Source organism: Schistocerca gregaria, chromosome 5, assembly GCF_023897955.1.
Source record: "Schistocerca gregaria isolate iqSchGreg1 chromosome 5, iqSchGreg1.2, whole genome shotgun sequence".
NCBI lineage: Eukaryota > Metazoa > Arthropoda > Insecta > Orthoptera > Acrididae > Schistocerca > Schistocerca gregaria.
Genome location: NC_064924.1, coordinates 121,071,131 through 121,098,015, shown reverse-complemented (window position 1 = coordinate 121,098,015; position 26,885 = coordinate 121,071,131). Strand labels below are relative to the sequence as shown.

Sequence of the window (26,885 nt, the reverse complement as noted above, 5' to 3'; positions counted from 1 at the left end):
TATCGGTGAACCAGCTGTGGCGTCCACAATACCCACAGGACGAACTCATAGACTAACCAGAAAATGGTGTGTTGCAAATGCACAAAGCGTGTCTAGAGGGGATAGGCAGAATGATGTGAACAGTGTTAATAATCGGATGGTTGTGTTTGACGGCCAGCAACGCAGGTAAGGCAGGTGTTGCACTGGACTGTGCGAGTTCAGTACGGACTAAGCATCAGTGCAGGTTGTTTACGAGGAGCGCACACTCCGTATTTGCATCCAGAGGCTGAGGTCGACGTGCAATGAAAGACCTAACAGAGTTCTAAAGAAGGTAGACTGTGGAGGACCGATTAAATGCAGCATCAGTAACCAAGACAGTCAACTTACTGAATGTTCCCAGAGCAACTGTTTCAACAATTATGACAGCGTACACAAAAATATTATAGACGTCATCGTGTAAACGTAATAGTGGGCACAAATCAAAACTAAATGATAGAGATCGTCGTACACTAACGCCAATTGTGCCAAAACAACACAAAACTACAGCGGTTAAAGTGCCTGCAGAGCTCAGTAGCCATTTTACACTCCTGGAAATGGAAAAAAGAACACATTGACACCTGTGTGTCAGACCCACCATACTTGCTCCGGACACTGCGAGAGGGCTGTACAAGCAATGATCACACGCACGGCACAGCGGACACACCAGGAACCGCGGTGTTGGCCGTCGAATGGCGCTAGCTGCGCAGCATTTGTGCACCGCCGCCGTCAGTGTCAGCCAGTTTGCCGTGGCATACGGAGCTCCATCGCAGTCTTTAACACTGGTAGCATGCCGCGACAGCGTGGACGTGAACCGTATGTGCAGTTGACGGACTTTGAGCGAGGGCGTATAGTGGGCATGCGGGAGGCCGGGTGGACGTACCGCCGAATTGCTCAACACGTGGGGCGTGAGGTCTCCACAGTACATCGATGTTGTCGCCAGTGGTCGGCGGAAGGTGCACGTGCCCGTCGACCTGGGACCGGACCGCAGCGACGCACGGATGCACGCCAAGACCGTAGGATCCTACGCAGTGCCGTAGGGGACCGCACCGCCACTTCCCAGCAAATTAGGGACACTGTTGCTCCTGGGGTATCGGCGAGGACCATTCGCAACCGTCTCCATGAAGCTGGGCTACGGTCCCCCACACCGTTAGGCCGTCTTCCGCTCACGCCCCAACATCGTGCAGCCCGCCTCCAGTGGTGTCGCGACAGGCGTGAATGGAGGGACGAATGGAGACGTGTCGTCTTCAGCGATGAGGTCGCTTCTGCCTTGGTGCCAATGATGGTCGTATGCGTGTTTGGCGCCGTGCAGGTGATCACCACAATCAGGACTGCATACGACCGAGGCACACAGGGCCAACACCCGGCATCATGGTGTGGGGAGCGATCTCCTACACTGGTCGTACACCTCTGGTGAACGTCGAGGGGACACTGAATAGTGCACAGTACATCCAAACCGTCATCGAACCCATCGTTCTACAATTCCTAGACCGGCAAGGGAACTTGCTGTTCCAACAGGACAATGCACGTCCGCATGTATCCCGTGCCACCCAACGTGCTCTAGAAGGTGTAAGTCAACTACCCTGGCCAGCAAGATCTCCGGATCTGTCCCCCATTGAGCATGTTTGGGACTGGATGAAGCGTCGTCTCACGCGGTCTGCACTTCCAGCACGAACGCTGGTCCAACTGAGGCGCCAGGTGGAAATGGCATGGCAAGCCGTTCCACAGGACTACATCCAGCATCTCTACGATCGTCTCCATGGGAGAATAGCAGCCTGAATTGCTGCGAAAGGTGGATATACACTGTGCTAGTGCCGACATTGTGCATGGTCTGTTGCCTGTGTCTATGTGCCTGTGGTTCTGTCAGTGTGATCATGTGATGTATCTGACCCCAGGAATGTGTCAATAAAGTTTCCCCTTCCGAGGACAATGAATTCACGGTGTTCTTATTTCAATTTCCAGGAGTGTAGATACCCCGTATCTATCGACACTGTCCGCCAAGAACTCCATAAAGCTTCATGGACGAGCTGCTATACCGAAATCATTAGTGATTACAAGCAACGCAAAGAAGCGTAAAACATTGCTTCGTGGACATAAATCTGGACGGCTGATCTGGGGAAATACGTGATACTTTCCGACACGTCAACGTTTTCGTTATTTTCAACGTCGGGCCGGGTTTACGTCTGGAGAACCCCAAAAGAAGCTTGCAGTCCTGACTGTTTGATTCCAACAGCTAAGCATGGAGGTGGAAGTGTGATGGTGTAGGCAGCCATATCATGGTATCCTGCTGGTCCCAACATTATTCTCAAAGGCCGTGTTAGATCCAACGACTATGTGAACATTTTAGGTGATCAGGTGCACCCCATGATTCTAATGTTGTTCCCCAACAACTATGCCATATTTGAGGATTATAATGTACACATTCACACAGCCAGGACAGTGCAATCGTGGTATGAGGAGCATGCAATTCAACTGCAGCGTCTTCTATGGCCAGCGCAGTCCCCGGACTTGAACGTTATCGAACCCGTGTGGGCGTTATTGGATAGCAGATTCCGGAGCAGATGTCCGCCTCTCTCGTCATTACAGGAATTAGAAGAGGTTCTGATCGAAGAGTGGCATAACATTCCACTGGAGGCTATACAAACATTATATTCCAGTATTCCAAGAAGAAACGCAGCTGTATTACGGACAAATGGGGGGTCCAATCCCCTATTAACACAGCCATTCCCAAGTAAGTATAGATGTTCACATTATTTTCCCCATCCCCAGTTTATTACCACAGTTTATAGCACAGACTAGCTTCATTAGTAATGAACAGTTCCGTATAACTGACGAAAAATATAAAATTCCTTACTTGGCAGCTGATTGTACATTTTCTGCAGTGTCTCGCCGATAGATTCTTGGCCTAGAATGCTTCTCCGGAAGTTTCCAAACGGGGCGGTCGGTTCTGCGTACGGCACCCCCTTGTTCTTCCAGTATCTGTAGCTACTGGAGAACCACAGGTAGACGGCGAAAACGGCCGCCGACAAGACAACCACCAACTCGGCGATCCAAGAGTCCAGGAGCAGCGCCATCTTCAGGCTAAAAAAAAAAAAAAGGAAGCAGGGAGCGTGTAACACTATTATCGAGTATGAGTGGTTAGTACAGTGTAATTAACTGTATATGATTGTGAAGTGTTTATTCTCTAAGCGTGAAGTTCTTTGAATCGTTGAAGGGAAATGGAAAATTGTGATGTATATTTTGTTTTAACGTAACAGAGTGCTAAAATAATGAAACTTTCTCAAATATGTCTGTGAAAACAAAATTGTATGTTGAAAACTGGTTCATACTTAGGGATCTCGTATTGTGAAACAGAAAAGACGTAGGGAACCCACTCCACTACGGAAGGGGTTGGCGCGCGAGAAAAGGTGGAAGTGGCGGTCAATTTGGGCGGCAAGAGAGAGAGCACGTCGCGCAGTCAGTAGATAGCAGTCGCATAGTCAACACCGCAGGTGCCAAGTGAGGTATTCTGAAACCAAGTCTATGATGGAATGGCCTCGGATGGGGCTGCGGCTGTAAAATGGTGCTCCCGCATTTGAAAAGGCTCTAAAGACAATGAACACAACGCCAAGAAGAATAAAATGGAGTTTAAAACCGCCAGAAGGAAACCTGATAGCCACGACGTGCTTGCCACCACTATTGCTCCAATGCTTCACCTGCTTGGGAAAACATATGTATGCCAATATGAACCAGTGTGCTTGTGTGTGCTTTTGCAATAATAATTCAAGTGTTGTAAAATTTGTTTTTGGATTTTGAAACTGTCCGGTTCATGATATCAAGCAGGGTCCTATCCTAAAAGTAATAAAGACCGAATATCCTGTTTATGAAGAAACGCAAATTTGTTTCTATTTAAATGTGCCTAAATTTCAGTTTTAAAGTATATAAAAGTTTTTAGTTAAATCATTTGTTTTATAGATAAAGAGAGAGGCACATTGCTTTAAACTTGTTAAAAAAGCTTTATTTTGCTTTGAATTGCTACTACTTTGATTGTGCCAAAGTTAGTGCTAAAGAGTATAAATGTTGATAATTAAAATCTCTTGCTTACCAAGTAATGAAAAAGGCATATAATGCTAAACCTATTTGAAACTTTACTTTACCTTGAATTTATTTCCGAAGCTAAATATTAATACTGCTAGTGTAAATTCTTATAAAGCATTGAGGACTAAATAATCTTAAATGGGGTTGTGATTCAGCATTTATGTGATGCAAATTGTTTCTGAAATCCGTGCATAGTTGCTTTAAAGGAAGGGACAGTTTAAGGGCCCCCACTTTAATCTTTGCTAGTAGGAAAGGGTTAATTTCAATTTTGTTTTTGCTATTTAAATCTGAAACATTACTACAGTGAAATGAATATGAAATGTGACAGTATAGTGTTATTTTATTGCGTTTGTCATGTGTATGTTTTTGGTCCAACTTGAGCTCTTGTCTGGTGCCTCTTAGTCTTGTGAGATATTTGAGAACATTTAGTGCTGAATTAATTAAAGGTTGAGGTAGTGACTGTTATTAATAAGGGGAAGTCTCACGTACATTGCTGCAACTGATTATGAGCACAATTGATAACTACTGCTACCAACTGTGCAGTTCGACTCGTTGTTGTGTGTGTGTCCATTGCACTTTACTAATAAAGAATTTATGATAGTCCCTTTTGAAAGAATATATATACAGGGTGGTCCATTGATCGCGACCGGGCCAGATATCTCACGAAATAAGCGTCAAACGAAAAAACTACAAAGAACGAAGGGGGAAACCAGATGGCGCTGTGGTTGGCCCGCTAGATGGCGCTGCCATAGACCAAACGGATATCAACTGCGTTTTTTAAATAGGAACGCCCATTTTTTATTACATATTCGTGTAGTACGTAAAGAAATATGAATGTTTTAGTTGGACCACTTTTTTCGCTTTGTGATAGATGGCGCTGTAATAGTCACAAACATATGGCAAACAATTTTAAACGAACAGTTGGTAACAGGTAGGTTTTTTAAATTAAAAAACAGAACGTAGGTACGTTTGAAAATTTTATTTCGGTTGTTCCAATGTGAACATGTACCTTTGTGAACGTATCATTTCTGAGAACGCATGCTGTTACAACGTGATTACCTGTAAATACTACTTTAATGCAATAAATGCTCAAAATGATGTCCGTCAACCTCAATGCATTTGGCAGTACGTGTAATGATATTCCTCTCAACAAGGAGTAGTTCACCTTTCGTAATGTTCGCACATGCATTGACAATGCGCTGACGCATCTTGTCAGGGGTTGTCGGTGGATCACGATAGCAAATATCCTTCAACTTTCCATACAGAAAGAAATCCGGTCACGTCAGATCCGGTGAACGTGCGGGCCATGGTATGGTGCTTCGGCGACCAATCTACCTGTCATGAAATATGCTATTCAATACTGCTTCAACCGCACGCGAGCTATGTGACAGACATCCACCATGTTGGAAGTACATCGCCATTTTGTCATGCAGTGAAACATCTTGTAGTAACATCGGTAGAACATTACGTAGGAAATCAGCTTACATTGCACCATTTAGATTGCCATCGATAAAATGGGGACCAATTATCCTTCCTCCCATAATGCCGCACCATACATTAACCCGCCAGGGTCGCTAATGTTCCACGTGTCGCAGCCATGGTGGATTTTCCGTTGCCCAATAGTGCATATTATGCCGGTTTACGTTACCGCTGTTGGTCAATGACGTTTCGTCGCTAGACAGGTCGCGTGTAAAAAATCTGTCATCGTACCGTAATTTCTCTTGTGCCCGGTAGCAGAACTGTACACGACGTTTAGAGTCGTCGCCATGCAATTCCTGGTGCATAGAAGTATGGTACGGGTGCAATCGATGTTACATTCTCAACACCGAGGGGGTTGGGATTCCCGATTCTCGCGAAATTGGTCTGCTACTGATGTGCGGATTAGCCACGACAGCAGCTGAAACACCTACTTGGGCATCATCATTTGTTGCAGGATGTAGCTGACGTTTCACATGTGTCTGAACACTTCCTGTTTCCTTAAATAACGTAACTATCCGACGAACGGTCCGGGCACTTGTGTGATGTCGTTCGGGATACCGAGCAGCATACGTAGCACATGCCCGTTGGGCATTTTGATCACAATAGGCATACATCAACACGATATCGACCTTTTCCGCAATTGGTAAACGGTCCATTTTAACAGGGGCAATGCGTCATGAAGCAAATACTGTCCGCACTGGCGGAATGTTACGTGATACCACGTACTTATACGTTTGTGACTATTACAGCGCCATCTGTCACAAAGCGAAAAAAGTGGTCCAACTAAAACATTCATATTTCTTTACGTAATACACGAATATGTACTAAAAATGGCGGTTCGTATTTAAAAAAAAAAGCAGTTGATATCCGCTTGACCTATGGCAGCGCCATCTAACAGGCCAACCATAGCCCCATCTGGTTTCCCCCTTCAAGCTTGAAAAGTTTCGTTCTCTGTAGTTCTTTCGTTTGACGCTTATTTCGTGAGATATTTGGCTCGGTCACGATCAATGGACCAACCTGTATATATATCCATTGAGGATATGGTTTTTACCTTATTATGCCTAATTAATCTGGAGACCGTTTTTTATTGTTTCATTTACTTAAATTTTCACTACTTTCATTATTTTCTAAATTATAGTCTTTCTGGTTTCTGCTAATTACCACAGTACGAAGTTCACGTTCGATACCCTCAATCAGTTAGGTTAGTGCACGGTCAAATTGTCAAAATTCCTCCCAGAGGGTAACACTTACTGCACGTTAAGGCCGTATTTGTCATTTTACTTTGCGCGGTAGTGTTATACTTGGCTTCCCTGTGAAAAGAAAAAGTCAGTTACTTAGGAGCACCTTTGCCAGGTAGCACGATAGCATTATAAGCTGCGTCAACATCCAGTGTAGGTACAGCAAAGAACCGCATAACATGGGAAGTCACTGTATTGGTGTTAGAGAGAATGCAGTGAACGACTGATTCTCTGCTGCAGGTGGCTGGGGGTAAATACCGTAAAAATTATTTATTATTAACCACAAACAGCAGCACTGCAGCGTGTCCGTAGCAAGCAGAGAGTAGGGTGACGGACATCGAATCCCGCACCATACTTCAGTCCTGTCGAATCTTACTGAATGTTGATCATTGCCCGGAGAGCACGGCCGCTATTGGCGAAGTTGTCAATATAATTAAATCCCGTGTCAACCGGCTGCGTTCCGCGCCTTGGATACAGCACTCAGACCCTATTTGGGTAACTAGCGTTTCACTACCAACGGCAAAAAAGATACAATCCTCTTTTCAGCCCCGTCCGTAGACTGTTTTCGAATAGCTTTGCACTTTGCCATGAGCTCACGACAAGCTGAATCACTGAATCTATGGATATAAAGAACAGTTAACAGTTTGCATGTAAGAATAATCAGCCCTGAATGTTATGCAATAACTTGTTTGCCAACAGTAATCGACGAAATCATCGAATGGAATGAACACTTCACTTCATTTTGCACGATAACAGTTCTGGCTGTTTACACGACACGTTGAACAGTTTACTTTATGACGGAGAAAACCATCGAAGTAACGTCTCGTTGCCTGGATACATATCATTTAAGGACTAAGAATTTTAGTTTGTTCCCATACGTCAAAAAATGATTCGTTCGCAGCAGCTTTAGTCAAGCTTCCAAACCCAAGTGTATGTTCGCCGTTTCTAACGCGAGGAAAAGTTCACTTATTTTAATGACGAATGTTTTCTGAACAAATGACATGATTTATACTAGAATTGGTTTTCGTTTAATGGTTTTTTTAAACGTTTCAAAGACATCGCTTGTATTTACTTCACGTCAGAATCATCTCTGCCTTACTGCACTTTGTAAAAATCCTTATTCTGTGAGTAGAGTTCTGCTGAATAACGGACTACACTCGCTGAATCTTCGGCATTGCACTTAAAACATTCTCGTTTACGAATTTCTTTGTACACGCTCATTATATATATCAGAATGTTCCGAATGTAGTGAACTGTGTGAAGGTTTCATCTCTTTGTACTTTGAATACATCGGGATTTCCACTGAAAAGATCCTTTTAGAGTTATCATTTGTTCTTTTCTAATCCAGAAGTCTTCTGATGTCACTTTCCGTTTGTCCAGTAATTATACGAAGTATTCAACAATTTCTGTTTTCCCTTTGGTGTGAGTAACAAGAACTTCTGCTGAACTCTTCAAAACACCGCCCATAACCTTTTATGCTGCTCATGTTGTTTTTTCCTGTTTTATTTGTGTGAAGGACACCGACTTTTATGCAATGCTTAACTCCCTTTTTCGTTTCTGTCATTACGTTAAGGACACAAGTCACATTCAGATTAAAATATCGGTACCCAAAATTAGTTCTATTCTTTTTTTAAAAACAGTTCAAACATCGCTGATAAATTCTTTTTCGTTTAAGCTTTTAGTTAGCTTCCAGCAAAAACATCGTCCATGTTGTATAACGTTGGGTGGGTAATTCTAGATGCAGAATGAGCCACGCCATTTATTCTAATGTGCCTGAAGCTTCATCTGTTTGATAAACTCTTAACTGCCAATCGGTCAGTAACGTATTACATATTTGCTTACCAGTTCTTACCTGCAGTCGGAATATTTGGTAATCCTGCATGTGGATCATCTCCAAACTAGGTATGGTCTTCAATGAATTCGGCCACCTATTTATTTACTACGAAAATGATGCGGTTTACTGGTTACAAATCTTGACCAACGTTCGATAAACAACAGTCATAAACAGTTCGAACAAATCATTTTATCACGCCACGGCATTACTCTTTGTCCTTTAAGCGAAACCCACAGGAAATGAATAATTTAAAATACCATTCAAGCATAGCTATTCCGTAGATCAGTTTGACGCTTGACTTACACAACGAAAGTAAATTTGCATTGATGTCACCTTGATTCGGATAGCTTTGGCTACGTATTTGTAAGTATTTATTCATAGCTTTAAGCGTGAAGAAGCATGATGTTGTTAAATGACACCCAAATGAAGATTAGACATAAACTAGAAGTTATTTTGTGTCACATTGTTTCTCATATACCGAGCAGCACGTGGAAAAACCCCAGCCATTATCAAATGTACATCTATGTTGTAGACGATATCTGTATTGTAGTGGAAGGGGGAATTACACATGATAAGCATGATACAGCGCAGTACGGAGCATCGGCCTATCTCGTAAAAGTTACTGACAATCCATGTACGTTGGTTCATGCCGATTTGCTTTCAAAGGTATCGCTAAGTACGTATACTAGAGTGGAAGAGTCGTTGTTACTTTTTGCACACTAACATTAACCAGAAAAAGTCAAATGCCACAAAAAAGCTGTTGTGATGCCCTTCTGAAGAAACTGCTATTTTAACGGAAAATAATATCACCCCCAAGTTAAATCTGAGCTGTCACAACCACTTTATTCTCTACACACACACACACACACACATATACACCTACACCGATGAGCCATAAAATTATAGAGCTGTGTTAATTCAACTTTGTGCCGCTGCATAACTGCAATTGTTCAAAGCACGACACAAAAATTGACACGACATGGCATCCCACGTGTATTCCGTAATGTTGCTGTTGGACAGTTTGTGGACCAGAGTTCATACTGGAATTCGGTGTTACATACGCCTGTCCAGATTGGCACGAGATTTGTGTTAAGGAATGTACAACACGTCGTCGGAACTTCTCAGATTTATTGTGGACGACGTTAGTCATGACTGGCTGCTGCAGAAGCAGCAAAAAAGCATGCCAAATTTAAAAAAAAACTCAAAATTCCCAAGACTGGCAAAGTTTTGCAGAAGTTCGAAATATAGCGCGTACTTCAATGCGAGATGCTTCTAATGCTTTCCACAACGAAATTCTGTCTCGAAATCTGGCAGAAAACGCAGAGATTCTGGTCATACATAAATCACACCAGTGGCAAGACGCAATAAATACTTTTGCTGCGCGATAACAATGGTGAAGTCACTGATGACAGCGTCACTAAAGGAGAGTTATTAAACACGGGTTTACAAAACTCCTTCACCAAAGAAGACGAAGTACATGTTCCTGAATTCCAATCAAGAACAACTGCCAAGATGAGAAACAAAGAAGTAGATATCCTCGGTGTAACAAAGCCTCGAAGGAAACGATTTGTTGACACATAGTCAGCACGGATTCAGAAGATATCGTTCTTGCGAAACACAACTAGCTCTTTATAGTCATCAAGTAATGAGTGCTATCGACAGGGGATGTCAAATTGATTCCATATTTTTAGATTTCCAGAAGGCTTTCGAGACCGTTCCTCTCAAGCGTCTTCTAACCAAACTGCGTGCCTATGAAATATCGCGTCAGTTGTGCGGCTGGATTCGTAATTTCCTGTCAGAAAGGTCACAATTCGTAGTAACAGACGGAAAGTCATCGATTAAAACAGAAGTAATATCCGGCGTTTCTCAAAGAAGTGTTATAGGCCATCTACTCTTCCCGGTCTATATTAACGACATAGGACACAATCTGAGTAGCCGTCTTAGATTGTTTGCAGATGATGCTGTGATTTACCGTCTTGTAAAGTCATCAGATGACCATAACGAATTGCAAAATGATTTAGATAAGATATCTGTATGGTGCGAAAAGTGGCAATTGACCCTGAATAAAGAAAAGTGTAAAGTTATTATCATGAGTACTAAAAGAAAACAGATAAATTTCGATTACGCGGTAAGTTACACAAATCTGAAGGCTGTAAATTCAACTAAATACTTAGATATTACAATTACAAATAACCTAAATTGGAACGATCACATAGATAATACTATGGGCAGAGCATACAAAAGACTGCGATTTATTGGCAGAACACTTAGAAGGAGCAACAGGTCTACTAAAGAGACTGCTTACATCACGCTTGTATACCCTATTATGGAGTACTGCTGTGCAGTGTGGGATCCGCATTAGGTGGGACTGTCTGATGACATCGAAAAAGTACAAAGAACGGCTGCTCGTTTTGTATTGTCGCGGAGTAGGGGTGATAGTGCTACAGACATAATACGTGAATCGGAGTGGCAATCATTAAAACAAAGGCGTTTTTCGTTGTGACGGGAACTTCTCATGAAATTTCAATCACCAGTTTTCTCCTGCGATTGCGGAAACATTCTATTGGCACCCACCTACATAGGGAGAAATGATCATCTCGATAAAATAAGTGAAATCAGGTCTCGCACAAAAAAATGTAAGTGCTCGTTTTTCCCGCGCGCCGTTCGAGAGTGGAACGGTAGAGAGACAGCTTGAAGGTGGTTCATTGAACCCTGTGCCAGGCACTTGTGAATAGCATAGTAATGACGTAGACGTAGATGTGAAGTAGACAGGCGAATGCGACTTGGTTCATAGGACGGCGCCGCCCTTCTAGAACGCTCCGAGCTGGACGAACAGAATTTTAAAGTGCAGTAGTTTGAGACGAGAGAGGAGCAGAGCATGTGAGGCTATATTAGCAACAAGGTGTACGTTTTGGAAGCCGCCATCTTGAATGCACCTCGTAGTTTTCGGTGGTGAGGGGGGGAGAGGGGTGGAGAGGGGGGGGGGGGCAAGGGGTCGTGTGACACATCAGAGAAAGAAGAATTACGAGAGAAAAAACTTGGTGCCTTTCAGTGTAGCATATCATTCGGCATTATAGACTTAAGACGGTTTCTTCCGTACAAATCAACATCAAGCGTGACCCACGAGGCGGTGGTGAAACTCGCCGGGAATTTCCATGAAACTGGCTCTGTTGGAGACAAAACTGGACGATCGAAAACGGCTACTGATGAAGCAGCAGTAGAGTCCAAAGAGCGTACTCGCCACCTCTCGCGGGAAAACGAGCCAGCCGCCGTCCCAGGGAGCGGACTGTTGATGCTAGTGCTAGCTTACCTTTACGTGAGTTGGTTAACGCCCATGAGGAATTGATGAATGGGATAACAATGACACTACAACGTGCTGAAAACTCATGAAACATAAGGTGTAGGCTTTATGCGTTATCACCACCGTTTTGGAATGACTCTTGGTAGTACACTATCTTTGAGCGGATATCTCAACAAAAGCTTATTGGAAAATAAACACAGGGAAAAACCTTACAAAGAAACTTTGCAGTACTAACTGTGGAGCTTCAGCAGACACGCTCCGAACTTACGTGCTCGGTTAAGTGTATTGTACCGCAGAATATTATGCTCCGGTGTGGTTCAAGACTCCACACGTAAATAATACGGACACTTGGCTCGATAGAACAATGAAAGCATCAGAATCATCACCGACTTCGTAAGAACTACTCCACTACACTGGCTATCAACACACAGCCTCGTAGCCCCTGTTCCGTTAAGAAGACAACAATAAATATCTCCAACTTCCCATCCATGAAGATATTCCCGGGTTGACAAGAAACCAACTTAGTTCCAGAAATCCACCCGTGCGACTGCTCCTACAACTTGCTGATAGAAATTTGGTGTACAGATGGGAGCAAGTCGAGGAAAATTTTAGGGAATTGGTTTAAAATAAATTATTTCAAAAGACCCAGTCAAATCTTTAAAAGTTTTCTCGTAGAGCAACTCCCTCTGTACCTATGTCACACAAGTTGCCTGCCTTTCAGAATCGAGGCAGTTCTGCCCAGTTGTAGCTACTGACAAGAGACGCCTTGAGCCCTCTGCTGAAACTGCTAGCGAATTCTCGCCATTGGTTTTAGTCAACAGTGTGCTTGGGATACAGGTCACGTGTATTGACTCTGGACGGTTGTGCAGTTCAGAGCACAATTGCTTCGCTATCTTGTGATCCAAACTTCGACTAGAACAGACGTCTTACTTTGGCTCTGCACCCCATGACCGACCGGCCATCAACGAGAACCGCCTACCCTCCCGTTACCCACTTTATTTAGTTGTTCGTCCTCCTAGTCTGGCCTACCCCCCGTAACTTCCGACCCTAGGTGCGCCCCTTGTATTCCGTACACCGAAATATATTCCCTTTGCTTGACTTAGTTTTCTGCTCTGTCATTTAACGGCAGTCCTGGATGCCCACACGATAAGTCACGATCGCTCGAACTCCTGTATATTGTCGTCATAAGCCATAGGCAACAGCGTTCTTCACTATCCTGGCCCATATACGAAGGTGTCCAAAAGCCACAAACCATGGATTCTGACGATCCTGGTATTGTACATAATTTACTATTGATACTGGGCGACTTGAGGCCCCAAGCACATACACAGTAATAATGACACAATTAGCACTTGTGTTGCCGAATCAGTAGGACGCTGTGTGACATACCGGATTGCCGAACCAAAGGAATGAACTTATTCTGCCTTCTCTTTCTCTTCTTTCTCGCCTCTCTACATTCTGTTTCCCGACCTTTTATTCTTTTTCTGTGCATGCCTTCTGTCTTTCGTAAGTGGTAGTTGCTTGACTGGTTAACCCAATGCAAGAAGCTAAGATTTGTTAAGTAATGTACAGCAATAAGAATTGTAATGAATGTTGGAGGAGTATTAATTTTTTCTACCCCTGTAAGTTATTAAGTGGGGATATGACGACTTTCGGCTGTTATCCCCCAGAGGACAGTGAAGTTTTTTTGGTATGAACTGATGTATGTTGTTGTTTTATTGAGGTTCTGTGGTTAATGTAGTTGAAGGTAATTATTTGCAGACAAGAGCTCCTGTGTAGGTTGTTCTAAGAGCTGAGGAAGCTGAGGAGGATCCGATGAATGCTAATTATACTTCTAATTGTTTGAGAGAGATGATTCACTCATGTTAAATAGTCTATTTTATGCTGTCGCCCCAAGAGGTCATAGTAGAACAGATTCATTATGCCATGCAGTGAGTTTCCAGTCGAGACAACTGTGTTTTTGGAGTCGTTTTAAGTCGCAGCTTCTGTCACCAGTATATGCTTACAATAAGCCTAGACCGCATAGTACAAACACGTGGACCGACACAGGTGTCACCTTGCGATAAGCAAGCCACTTAAAGATGCTACCGTTTATCTTCCCCTTCTTCGTCTGGTCCGTCATAAATTAAGTCCAATTTTCATTTGATTCATAAGTCAATTATTGCATAGGTTTTGAGTGAAACTATAATGATTTTTGTGGGAAACAGTTCCATCACATTTAGAAAGATCTTTTGTTCACTACCTTTGTTTTTAGTTTTAGTTTTTAACTAAGAATTTATTTGTGACAAAGCACTTGCTCAATTGAGTATTGATTAGTATATATTAAGTTCTAAGTGGTTATGGGTAAACGCTAAGAGTTTTGCGAGAAGGATGGTCCAAGTACGTATCTATTGTATTACGTGGAAAGGTATTTCTGAAGATTTTGAAGTGTTTAAAGGTACCCTCTCCCAGCTACTGCACAAGTCTTCGTCATAGGATGCTAGAACGTAATTTCTGTTATTCAGCTTTGTTGTACAAGTTTGATGTACGGGCCACTTGTAAATCTCATTTGTTGACAAGGATTTTTTTCTGTCTTTCGAATGAATGCATTAAGAATACGTTGCTAAAGACTTTTTATAACGCTACTTTTTAAAAGTCCGCTTTATTGAGTGTTTAGTTTGTTGCCAAATATAGAATCAGTAGTCTCCCTTTGCTATGTCTATTCTGTTTGTCTTTTATTGTCCAGTACTACGCCTATTCTGTCTTTTATTGTCCAGCAGCTGTGTGATACTTCGAATTTTCATCTAATTTTTCTAACTAATGTTTCGCTGCGCAGCAGGCAAGCTAATTTCACTGTCGGTTCAGAGTATTTATTTCCCTATTTACTTTCAAGGCGCCTCTCGTAAGTGTTAGAAATAATTGAGCGTTTTTAATTCTGATTGATGCCCGTTGAACTACCGTTTCCCTGTTCTGAAAACTTTCCTGCTCTGTCTTTAATGATATTACTAACATCCACTTATATTACCTCCTGCCACGCTCTTGCCCTTGAATATCGGAATTTTCGCGTCTTGAGATGATTCTGTTGTAGTACGTACGCAAACAACCTCCTGAAACTACTGGCCAGCGTTTCTAATTTTTTTGTTTGCTGAAAATCGACACAGAGATGGATCCTGTCGTCCTATTTCTGTTTCAAAATTGGACCAAATACAGTATTAACAGTCTGAACTAAGCCTTCCTAAGCATTATTTTCTGTGCTGCCTTGCATGCCGGTAACAAATCTAGCAAGTCAGCAGTTTCCACTCAAACAACAGAGAGTTGGTGCCTGCTCTGTGCTTGGTGTTTAGCCTGCTGTCAGACAGCTTTATCTCACTCTCGCATACTTAGTGTTATACATCACCGGTGCACGCCACCAGTTGTGCTTCAGAAAACGTTTTCGTGAAGATTGCATTAGCAAGCATACGTGTGCTGTGCCGTGCTGAAAATCTCGTCTCCCCCTCTGCCCTCTCGCCCTCCCACCGTGCGTGCGCCTACCTCTCCGTTCTTTCCCCTCCGGCAAGACATGCGATATGCGTGCAGATAATACCCGCCCCGCCCATCACCCTACTGGAGAGGAGCGCCATTAAAGATTGCCGACGTCACACATGCTCCGCCGTGGAAGCCAAGTGCTCATCTCCCATCAGCTGGAAGTTTGTTTACAAACACGCGCTCCTGTCGCATTCAGCGCAGTCTACCTGCAAATATTTTCGTTTTTTATGAACTGGTTATAAACTCACAGCATTCTTTCTCCTTTTTTATGTGAAATTTTATGTACAGGACGAGGATATCGGGCTTTTCCGATGATGTATCGAAGCTGAGGCGGTGAGAGCTCATCACATGTTCTGGCTAGTTGATGCTACAATTTTTCTACTTGAAGCTACTGAGTAATTTTGAACTAAGTGTAATATTTCACTATGTCTTTCTCACACAGTGTACTCCTAAGAATGGCATAGTTTGTTATATTTTGAAGGACTGTTACTCTACGATATAAGGCATTTTAACTTGAGTAGGTAGACTATTAATATTATAAATTCATGAGTTCTGACGTGTAGCCTTTGCTATCCCCTGATTTCACCCATATTTACAGTATTTTGTCAGCGCAATAAAATACTTTGTATTTTAACATGGGCTAATAGAGATGACCCTACGACTTATCTTAGAAGAAAGATTAAGGAAAGGCAAACCTACGTTTCTAGCATTTGTAGACTTAGAGAAAGCTTTTGACAATGTTGACTGGAGTACCCTCGTTCAAATTCTGAAGGTGGCAGGGGTAAAACACAGGGAGCGAAAGGCTATTTACAATTTGTACAGAAACCAGATGGCAGTTATAAGAATCGAAGGACATGAAAGGGGAGCAGTAGTTGGGGAGGAGTGCGACAGGGTTGTAGCCTCTCCCCGATGCTATTCAATATGTATATTGAGCATGCAGTAATGGAAACAAAATTAAAGTTCGGAGTAGGTATTAAAATCCATGGAGAAGAAATAAAAACTTTGACATTCACCGATGACATTGTAATTCCGTAAGAAACAGCAAAGGTCCTGGAAGAGCGGAATGGACAGTGTTTTGAAAGGAGGCTATAAGATGAACATCAACGAAAGCAAAACGAGGATAAAGGGATGTAGTTGAATTAAGTTGGGTGATGCTGAGGGAATTAGATTAGGAAATGAGACACTTAAAGTAGTAAAGAAGTTTTGCTATTTGGGGAGCAAAATAACTGATGATGGTCGAAGTAGAGAGGATATAAAATGTAGACTAGCAATGGCAAGGATAGCGTTTCTGAAGAAGAGAAATTTGTTAACATCGAGTATTGATTTAAGTGTCAGGAAGTCGTTTCTGAAAGTATTTGTATGGAGTGTAGCCACATATGGAAGTGAAACGTGGACGATAAATAGTTTAGACAAAAAGAGAATAGAAGCTTTCGAAATGTGGTGCTACAGAAGAATGCTGAAGATTAGATAGGTAGATCACATAACTAATGAGGAGGTATTGAACAGAATTGGGGAGAAGAGGAGTTTGTGGTACAACTTGACTAGAAGAAGAGATCGGTTGGTAGGACAAGTTCTGAGGCATCAACAGATCGCCAATTTAGTAGTGGAGGGCAGCGTTGAGGGTAAAAATCGTAGAGGGAGACCAAGAGATGAGTACACTAAGCAGATTCAGAAGGACGTGGCCTGCAGTATGTACTGGGAGATGAAGAAGCTTGCACAGGATAGAGTAGCATGGAGAACTGCATCAAACCAGTCTCAGGACTGAAGACCACAACAACAACAATACAGAAAAAAGTTTTCATGTGAATTATGGCACATAATCTCTTCAACTTGCCCATTGCAGTCACAATGTAACTGAATTATCTTAATATTTTGTAGCCTGTGGAACTTTGTGCAGCTATCACCCGCACAAATAGTCAGATGACGTAGGAACATTTTACTTTTCAATGTACTTATTCCAGTTCTAATCCACGACAGGTGTTAATGTTCTGCAGGAAACTGATTTACAATGTTTTTTTGCCCAAATACTTTGATTATCATAGAATTAACTATTCTGTTACGTTGTTTATACATTTTACGTTTTGGTATTAGATCCACTATGTAGCAACTAGATTAATATTTGCCAGACACTACAAAGAAGTTCACATTTCTAGGGGCTCCTGTAAACCATCAAAAGGTCAGTGCTGTTTAGTTCGGCCAGCACCTATTTTCTGTTACAGTGAGTTTAGTACCAGAACAGTTAATTAATAATGGATTTTCCCTTAAAATTAGCAAAAGCCATAATAGTTCATGACGGTGATCTTGAATCGATTTCAGTATTTTATCTTCCAGTTTTGGTCAAATGGTTCAAATGGCTCTGAGCACTATGGAACTTCATAGCTGAGGTCATCAGTCCCCTAGAACTAGAACTACTTAAACCTAACTAACCTAAGGACATCATACACATCCATTCCCGAGGCAGGATTCGAACCTGCGACCGTAGCGGTCGCGCGGTTCTACACTGTAGCGCCTAGACCCTCTCGGCCACCACGGCCGGCCATCCTTCTCACAAAACGTTTACCAATAACCACCCAGTTTTGGTCATGTTGCATTGATTCCTCTATTTGCACATTTAGTTTTCCTCATATTTCTCAGTTCTTCTTTACTAGCCCGTCAATCGTGAATGGTTTTTTTTCTGTTGGTGGAGGGCGAAATACCACTCTGCTACACTCGTTCCATGTTCTCCTGCATATACTATTACTCTCAGTTTACAGCCAGCGTCATATGAATTCCTTTTAATTTTTTTTTTCTTTTACGAATCTAGCTACTAACAAAAATATTGCACTGTTACCGAAACACAAATCACTTTCAATTCAAGTTCACCGGCACCATAGACTACAATAACGGACCATGGACTAGACAGTGTTCTGGGTTTGTGATGGCGGGGCGGGAGAGAGACTGTTAGCAAGCTTGTGAATCCCTGCAATTCCATGTTCGTCGCATCGGTGCACAGTTGCCAGATAGGTATATGTTTCCCACGGCACTGAATATATGGCCATTTTATGAGTGGTGGGAATTTCACATCGAACACCGGCTATTTTTATTTTTATTTAGAGTGTAAGAGACACCGAATTTTGGAGGCAATTTTTCGAAGAAAAAAGTGCATTTTGTAGTTCTTAAAATACTGTAAATACCGGATTCGAACACGGGTTCTTCTACTTACTTGGGCAGGTGCCCTAACTACTGCGCTCAGTAAGCAGGAGATCCTGAGTTCGAGTGCCGGTCCGTCACACATTTTCGCTCGTCGCTAGTGTTACCTCTTACTGTCCCACTACAGCTGACAGGAGTGATCTCCCTTCAATTTACATACAGTGTTTCACAGTTGCGGGGTCAGCGTGGTGTCTGTTCTTTCGCAGAAACAGACACCACGGATTCAAATAAGTGTAGATTGACCTGTAAGGATGATGGTGATGGTGGTGGTGGTGGTGGTGGTGGTGGTGGTGGTGGTGGTGTGGTGTGGTGTGTATTGGGCGTCCAAAGCGATCTTCAGCGTCCTTACTCAACTAATTGGATACGATTGTGGTTTTGTTCTGTGGAAAGTATGCACCAGAAGGTAAAATATAAAATGCAAATCTCAGCCACCCTGAGGCACTTACACTCACACTCACACGTGCACATGGCTCGTGATTAAAATATGCAGACTATAACTACGCTGCACGTAAATCAGTGCAACGGGGAACTGTATCTGGTTGAACAATGGGAAAACAATAAATGAAGCAGTGACCCTGGAAACACATTAAAATTTTGTAGGTAAGATACTACTGAGCAGATCGGACATCACACAGAGGTAGCGCCAGGTACCTGGGTCGGTGACGACGACTTCTGCACTGTCCGGGGTGTGAACTGCTGCTGCAGCTGTCCGCGGATAACTGTGGCAGCGTCTGCCCGCCAACCGCACTTTTAAGTATGCGAGGAGGCGGCGCGCTGTGACGTTTCACACGCCGTCGGCGATAGAGGCGGCGGATCACATCAAGGTCAGCATCCGCGGGCGATACCCCCCCACTCACAGGAGGGACTGCGGGAACTTTAATAGTCCACGCTCTCCTGAAATATCGGAACGAAATTCACTTGCCTTCACCTAGACGCACAACAAGTACGAGGGCTATTCGGAAAGTAAGGACCGATCGATTGTGAAATGGAACCCACAATGAAAATCCGATTACATTTTCCATAGATGGGCTGGGCAGTATCTGTTGTACGACCTTAGATTGTATCACGTCACGCTTTTTAGTTCTGAGCGCACAGAGAGCACGTAAAAATGCCTAGAAAGTAATATTCTACGCCAAATATGAGTCCCTGCGACATTTCGGCCGATTTTATGCAGCCCACACTATGTGACTGTCATGTATTTCCTTCTTCATGAAGGTTCTCGGCCACATATTGCTGGAACAATGAGGACGCTCTGGCAGCGTTTTCGATGGTAAGTGTTTGATCATCCACCATAGAGCCAGGACTCGGCTCCTTCGATTTCCACCTCTGCTCACATGAACTGTAGGCTATGAAGACAACAATTCCGCACAGACAACAAACTGCAGATCAGCGTAGAGAACTGGCAGAAAGCACAGGCGGTTGCTTCTATGATGATGATATTGGAAAATTGGTACAGCGCTACTACAGATGTCCAACTCAGAGCGATGACCATGTAGAGAAGTAGTTCAAAAGTATAGCTAACTGTTGCTAAAAAAACTTTTTTGAATTTAAGTGTGGTTTCCACTTCGCGACCGATCGGACCTAACTTCCCGAATAGCCCTCGTATTTGGCCTTAATACAGAGAAACATCACGCACCAGCTTCGCACGTGTAACGCTAAATACATTCGACGTTGCAATAGTAAACTGTATAGATAAAAATCCTCCCTCTTGAATCAGTCTGTCTGTCACCGAAAACAACTGGGAACTGAGAACCATAAGGTCCCAAAGCACTGAAACAAAGCTTTGAAAAGAAATAAATGTTTATGTAAATCAAATTTGTAGACATAACAAAAATCTCATGACGCTAGTGATATGGTCATAAATTTGAATTGAACTGAATTGCCTCAATTTCCCATCTTCCTACGACAAATAATTTCCGCAATTTAAGTTACGAAATATTAATATTTAAAGTTATATTTATTTTTAATGTTAATACACAGAGTTTCCATATGTAAGCTAGTGACCATAGCGTCGTTTGAGAGCTGTAAAGTTGTAAGTATGCTGTTTAGGTTTTTACACTGGTAACGCCACGTAGCGCTCTATACGAAAATCACTGGCTCTGCTGTGTGCAGTCTGTGACTGGTTCGCATTGTTGTCTGCCATTGTAGTGTTGGGCAGCTGGATGTTAAAAGCGCGTAGCGTTGCGTAGTTGGAGGTGAGCCGCCAGCAGTGGTGGATGTGGGGAGAGAGACGGTGGAATTTTGAGAGCGGACGATCTGGACGTGTCTCATTAAGAAAGAGTAAATTTGTAAGAATGGTTCAAATCGATTTGAGCACTATGGGACTTAACATCTGTGGTCATCAGTCCCCTAGAACTTAAAACTTCTTAAACCTAACTAACCTAAGGACATCACACATATACACGCCCGAGGCAGGATTCGAACCTGCGACCGTAGCAGTCGCGCGGTTCCTGACTGAGCGCCTTGAACCGCTAGACCACCGCGGCCGGCAAATTTGTAAGACTGGATCTCATCATATAATATGACTTTTGAATAATATTAAGGTAAATACATTGTTTGTTCTCTATCAAAATCTTTCTTTTGCTAACTGTGCCTATCAGCAGTTAGTGCCTTCAGTAGTTTGAATCTTTTATTTAGCTGGCAGCAGTGGCGCTCGCTGTATTGCAGTAGTTCGAGTAACGAAGATTTTTGTGAGGTAAGTGATTTGTGAAACGTATGGGTTAATGTGATTCAGGGCCATTCTTTTGTAGGGGTTTTTGAAAGTCAGATTGCGTTGCGCTAAAAATATTGTGTGTCAGTTTAAACACAGTCATGCATAATTCTTCAAAGGGGACGTTTTATATGTCGACCCTTAGCCGAGGATACCTCACTGGAATCTTCTGATTTTTTCTTGTAGTTTGTGTAATTAGAGTAGCTTTTGTTTATTGCTAGCGCGTAATTGTAGAGAGAATATCCTTTGTAGTTGCAGTCCTTCATTGTTGTACAGTAAAACAGTTGTGGCATGCATGTAGATTTGCACCAAGTATTTTGCACCTGCGCTTGCAATTAACTAAATATTATTTTCAGTGCTATGTTAATGTGTTTTTTTTATTTTGCTCTTCAAATTGTGCTTTTCTGTTTTATCGTGTGAAATATTGTGACAATTATGGCGTGTGATAAACGTAATACTAGGCTCCAAAGTAAATTGAGAAATGATATTGACGACGAGCGTAGCTTATCAGCACCACTGTGTAATGGATTAACTGATATTCAAAGTAGTAATTTGGTAATTGTGCATATGGATATGGAGCGGGCGCCAAATAATGGTGTAGCCAGTGAACAATTATCGATCGATAGGTTGGCAACAGCTCGCCTCAGTAATCCGAAATGACAGCACACAATCTTGCAAATACTGTAAGGTCAGGTTTTGCGTCCTCACAGTTTTCTCAAATAAGTCAAGACACATTTTCTGCTTCTCAAAATGTGAATGTTGGCGGTTCAAATGCACTGTCGAATAGTACTGAGGAACATGTTTCAGACACCAGTGCATTTTTATTACAGTTAATGCAACAAATGGGACAAAGGCTACAAAAGTTAGAAACAACACTTCACCAAAATCAGAAACAAATGGCACAAAATGTTCAAACGTTAGACACAATGGAACAAAATCAGAGACAAACACAACAAAAGTTAGACACAATGGAACAAAATCTTCAAAAGTTAGACGCAATGGAACAAAATCAAAGACAGTCACAGCAACAGCTTCAAAAGTTAGACACCACACTTGAACAAACACGTGAAGGTTTAACTGCTGAGTTCCTTAATATCGAATCTAAATGTCAAGAAGTCTGTAATGACTTAAAAACACAAATTTGTGAGCATTTTCAACCCATGAAAATGGATTACAGAATCACGAAGCAGCCATAAAAGAGCTGCTAACTATTGTTCATGAAAATCACGACACCTTGCAAGCTAAAATTGACTTTAGTTGAATCTACCGACTCGGTTACGCAACTTGCAAAAACTCAGGAAGACTTAAAGGACACAGTAGATACAGTTTCAGCACAAACGGACACTTTCAAACTTGATTCTAAAAACACACTGAAGAAATCAGTTCATTATCGGAGAAAGTAGCCGAACTTTCGGATCAGTTCACTACCTTATCTACAAAAGTAGATGATGATCTGACTGACATAAGATCCGTAGCCTTCACTGACACAGAAGAGTATGAAAAAATTAGAAAATTCAAACAAAATCAAAATGAAATCAATACACAGTACAAAAGAGAAATCCGGGAAGTACAAGATCAGTTGACACACGAAATACAAGAATTACATATTTCAGAGGACACTCGCGCTCCAATACGGGAAAAGAGACAAATACGGGAAAAGAGACAAAATAATAACACAGGACACTTCGGAAATTATGAAAGAAATTGGCAAGGCGCAGTGAATTTTGAGATGGAACCGCCGAAACGAAGTAACAATGACCGATATGCGATTCGCCGACATGAAGATTTTGACTATAAGCTGTTCATTACTACAGTAAATTCAAAACATTTAAAAATTCCGGCAACGACATTCATCCACAAGCATGGCTCTATCAATTCTCTCATTGTTTTCCTCCCAACTGGTCATTAGAGCACAGATTAGAATTTATGTGTGGCTACTTAGAGAATTAACTAGCTGTAAGAATGCGTTCGTTCATTCACGATTGTCACATTGAAGGAGAATTTTATTATGCCTTCCTCTCAGCATATTTTTCTCAAGCTACACAAGACCGAATAAAACATAGAATCATAATGATGAAACATTTCGAACAATCTGAATTTTCTAGTATTATGAAATATTTTGAAGACATGTTGCTCAAGAATCAGTACCTGTCAAACCCATACAGCCCCTCAGAACTCATCCGCATTTGCTTAATCAAATTGCCTGAACGTTTAGGACACATTATTTTGGCAGGACGTTGCAAAGACGACATTGAAGCTTTTCAGGGACTGTTACAAGAATTGGAAATAGACAGTGACAATCGCGGAACGCGAAAACAGGAGCACAACTACAGGTCACATCAGTCACAATTCCATGATGACAGAAATAATAAATGGACACGACAAGGCTATTCTTACAGTGTAAATCGTGAACAAAACAGACACCACCCACATGACAACCACTGGCAGAGTAGTCGTTACAGAGAAAGATCGCATTTCCGTAGCAATGAATATGACAGAGACAATCATAGAAACAGACAATATGGCAACCAGAACTATTATTATCACGGCCCACCGTGCAGTGATAATTCAGGGAGAAATTCTCCACCACTTAACCGACAAGAAAGAAACTACATGAACTACCGACATGACGACAGACGATATAATCATAACGACAGATCTGAATTTCATCAGAACTGGCGGGATTCAAACAGGGCATGGCCCTCTCAACAAGGTGAATTAGTAGAAGTCAGGTTCCTAATCATAATAACAACGAGCGCCAACGAAGAGGCAGACAATGACTCGCTCCGCAAGCATCCACGTGCGCCGGCTGGCTCAGAGAAAAATAACATAGACGCTAACCTTGAGAAAAATTTTGGCATTCCTTACTGACGTATACAACATAATAATTGCGCTTAAGTTGAAATCTGCATACTAGAAAGGGTAAAGGATTGCACCACATTTCACATGTAAAACCGTTTATTGAGAGATGATCTGTTTTTCAACTTAGTCTTTGCCATAAAATCTTTCACTTCACGTTACTAGTACGCTTTGTCACACTTAGAAACTCTTAACACGCACCTATGTTTTAAAGTTAACTATCCAGTCAAGAACCTAGGGAACTTATTTAGACACTAATTACAAATACATTGTTATCGTGAACAGAGGTCACAGTGTTATTGTGTGTGTACATTGCTGCTTGTTAGTTGCACGATTACGTAACGACTGTAAGGCTTACATATTTAGAACATATACTGTTGCTGCTAATGAGATTGTATGCAACATATTGGTTTACTTGAAAATACATTCTGGATTTAAAGTACTTTCTGAGAGATACCAGATGACACAGTGATTAGATTATTTGACAGCTGCACGATTATATCACGATGCTACTAATGTGTGACACAAATTATATTATTACTTTTGCGCTGTATCTGTTTTATATCTGCCCAGTTTTTCTGTATTATTCTGGAAAGTAAAACATGTTTTAGTAGTAACTTTTGTGGTATAGCTACAATGAGACCGCCTGTTCCATAGCACAACAATACATTACATTACAGTACTTTCTTCATCACAGCAGTAATCGTAATAAGTACGATATCTATACGCAAAGCATTTCACTGTTGTTTATGATGAGGTAAGTACATTGACTTCAGCAGAACTCTGCTTACGGAGGACAATAACTACGACACTTCTACAGAATTATCTTACAGCAAGACGCACAGTTTAGCGCTACAGGACACGCATTTGAGTGATTAATTTTGTACTTAAACCATTTATTTTTAAAGATTTTTGAATTACAAAGAAAGTTTTCCGTGATACATTTCATTCCATTGCTGCAATCTGTAACACCTGATTGTATAATTACATTAATCTTCAGGGGGGTACGTGCTTACTTTGTGTACCATGTGTCTGTCAAGCACAAGGAGCCCTAGCTAATATGGTATTTGCTTATACAACTTTACACATTGGTACCACATTTCTCTAACACATAAATTACACAGCTATCTGATCATTTAACTGAGAGACTAACATTTATTTTACTACATCAGTGACAATTGTTTACGTAATTACGCAGTTGGATAACTTCACACTTATGAAATTGTATTTTGTCTGTACTTTGTGAACAGTTTATATTTTTTCGGAACTATTGTGATATTATGGTGAATTTGTAGAAGTTAGGTCTCCTAATCCCAATAACGACGCACGCCAACAAAGAGATAATAGACAATGGCTCGCACCGCGGGCAGCCACATGCGCCGGCTGGCTCAGAGAAAAATAATATATACGCTAAACTTGAGAAAAAATTTGAGCATTCTTTACCGATGTACCATATACCACATGATAATTCCACTGAAGCTGAAACTCTGCGTACTAGGAAGAGTAAAGGTTTACATCACATTTCACATGTAAAACCGTTTATTGAAAGATAATCTGCTTTTTAACTTTGTCTTTGCCATAAAATTTTTCACTTCACGCTACTAGTACGCTTTGTCACACTGAGGAACTGTTAACATGCAACAATGAAGTTAACTACGAGTCTAGAACCTAGGGAACATATTTAGACAGTATTTACGAGTGTATTGTTATAGTGAACAGATGGCACAGTGTTATTGTGTATGTACATTCTTGCTTGTTAGTTGCACGATTACATAATGACTATAAGGCTCACATACTTAGAACAAATACCAGTGTTGCTAATGACATTGTAATACAACGTTTTGATTTACTTGAAAATACATTCTGGATTTAAAATACTTTCTGAGAGAGACCAGATGACACAGTGTTTAGTTTCTTTGACAGTACACTATTATATCACGACGCTACTAATGTGTGACACAATTTACATTGTTGCTTTTTCGGTGTATCTGTTTTATCTCTGCACAGTTTTTCTGAATTCTTTTGGAAAGGAAAACATGTTTTAGTAGTAACTTTTGTGGTATAGCTACAATGAGACAGCCTTTTCCGTAGCACAACAACACGTTACACCACAGTACTTTCTTCATCACGGCAATCAGTGTAATAAGTAAGATAACTATACGCAAAGAATTTCACTTTTGTGTATCATGAGGTAAGTACATTGACTTCTGCAGAACTTAGCCTTTGGAGGACGATAACTACGACACTTCCACACAGATAATCTCACAACAAGACGCACAGTTTAGCGCTACAGTACACGTATTTGGATGATTAATTTTGTACTAAAAACACTTATTTTTAAAGATTTTTGAATTACAATGATACAAAGGTTTTCCGTGATACATTTCATTCCATTGCTGTAATCTGTAACACCTGAGGGTGTAATTACAGTAATCCTCAGGGGGGTATACGCTTACTTTGTGCACCATGTGTTTGGCAAGCACAAGGAGCCATAGCTAATATGGTATTTGCTTATACAACTTTACACATCGGTACCATATTTCTCTAACACATAAATTACATAGCTATCTGACCATTTAACTGAGAGACACAAACATTTATTTTACTACATCAGTGACAGATGTTTACGTAATTACACAGTTGGATAACTTCACACTTATGAAATTGTATTTTGTATGT

The 26,885-nt window shown here is 41.6% G+C and overlaps 1 protein-coding gene across 1 annotated transcript in view; it reads right to left on the bottom strand.

The window, feature by feature from the left end:
• Positions 1–19,525, bottom strand: part of LOC126272143 (cytochrome P450 6k1-like) — a 75,977-nt gene extending 56,452 nt beyond the window's left edge. The window contains exons 1-2 of the mRNA XM_049974757.1: positions 19,289–19,525; positions 2,870–3,096 (exon numbers count right to left, since the gene is read on the bottom strand). Of these exons, the coding sequence (XP_049830714.1) occupies positions 2,870–3,089 (220 nt within the window). The 5' untranslated portion in view covers positions 3,090–3,096; positions 19,289–19,525. The remainder of the gene's footprint in view (positions 1–2,869; positions 3,097–19,288) is intronic.
• Between the last annotated feature and the right edge of the window lie 7,360 nt (positions 19,526–26,885).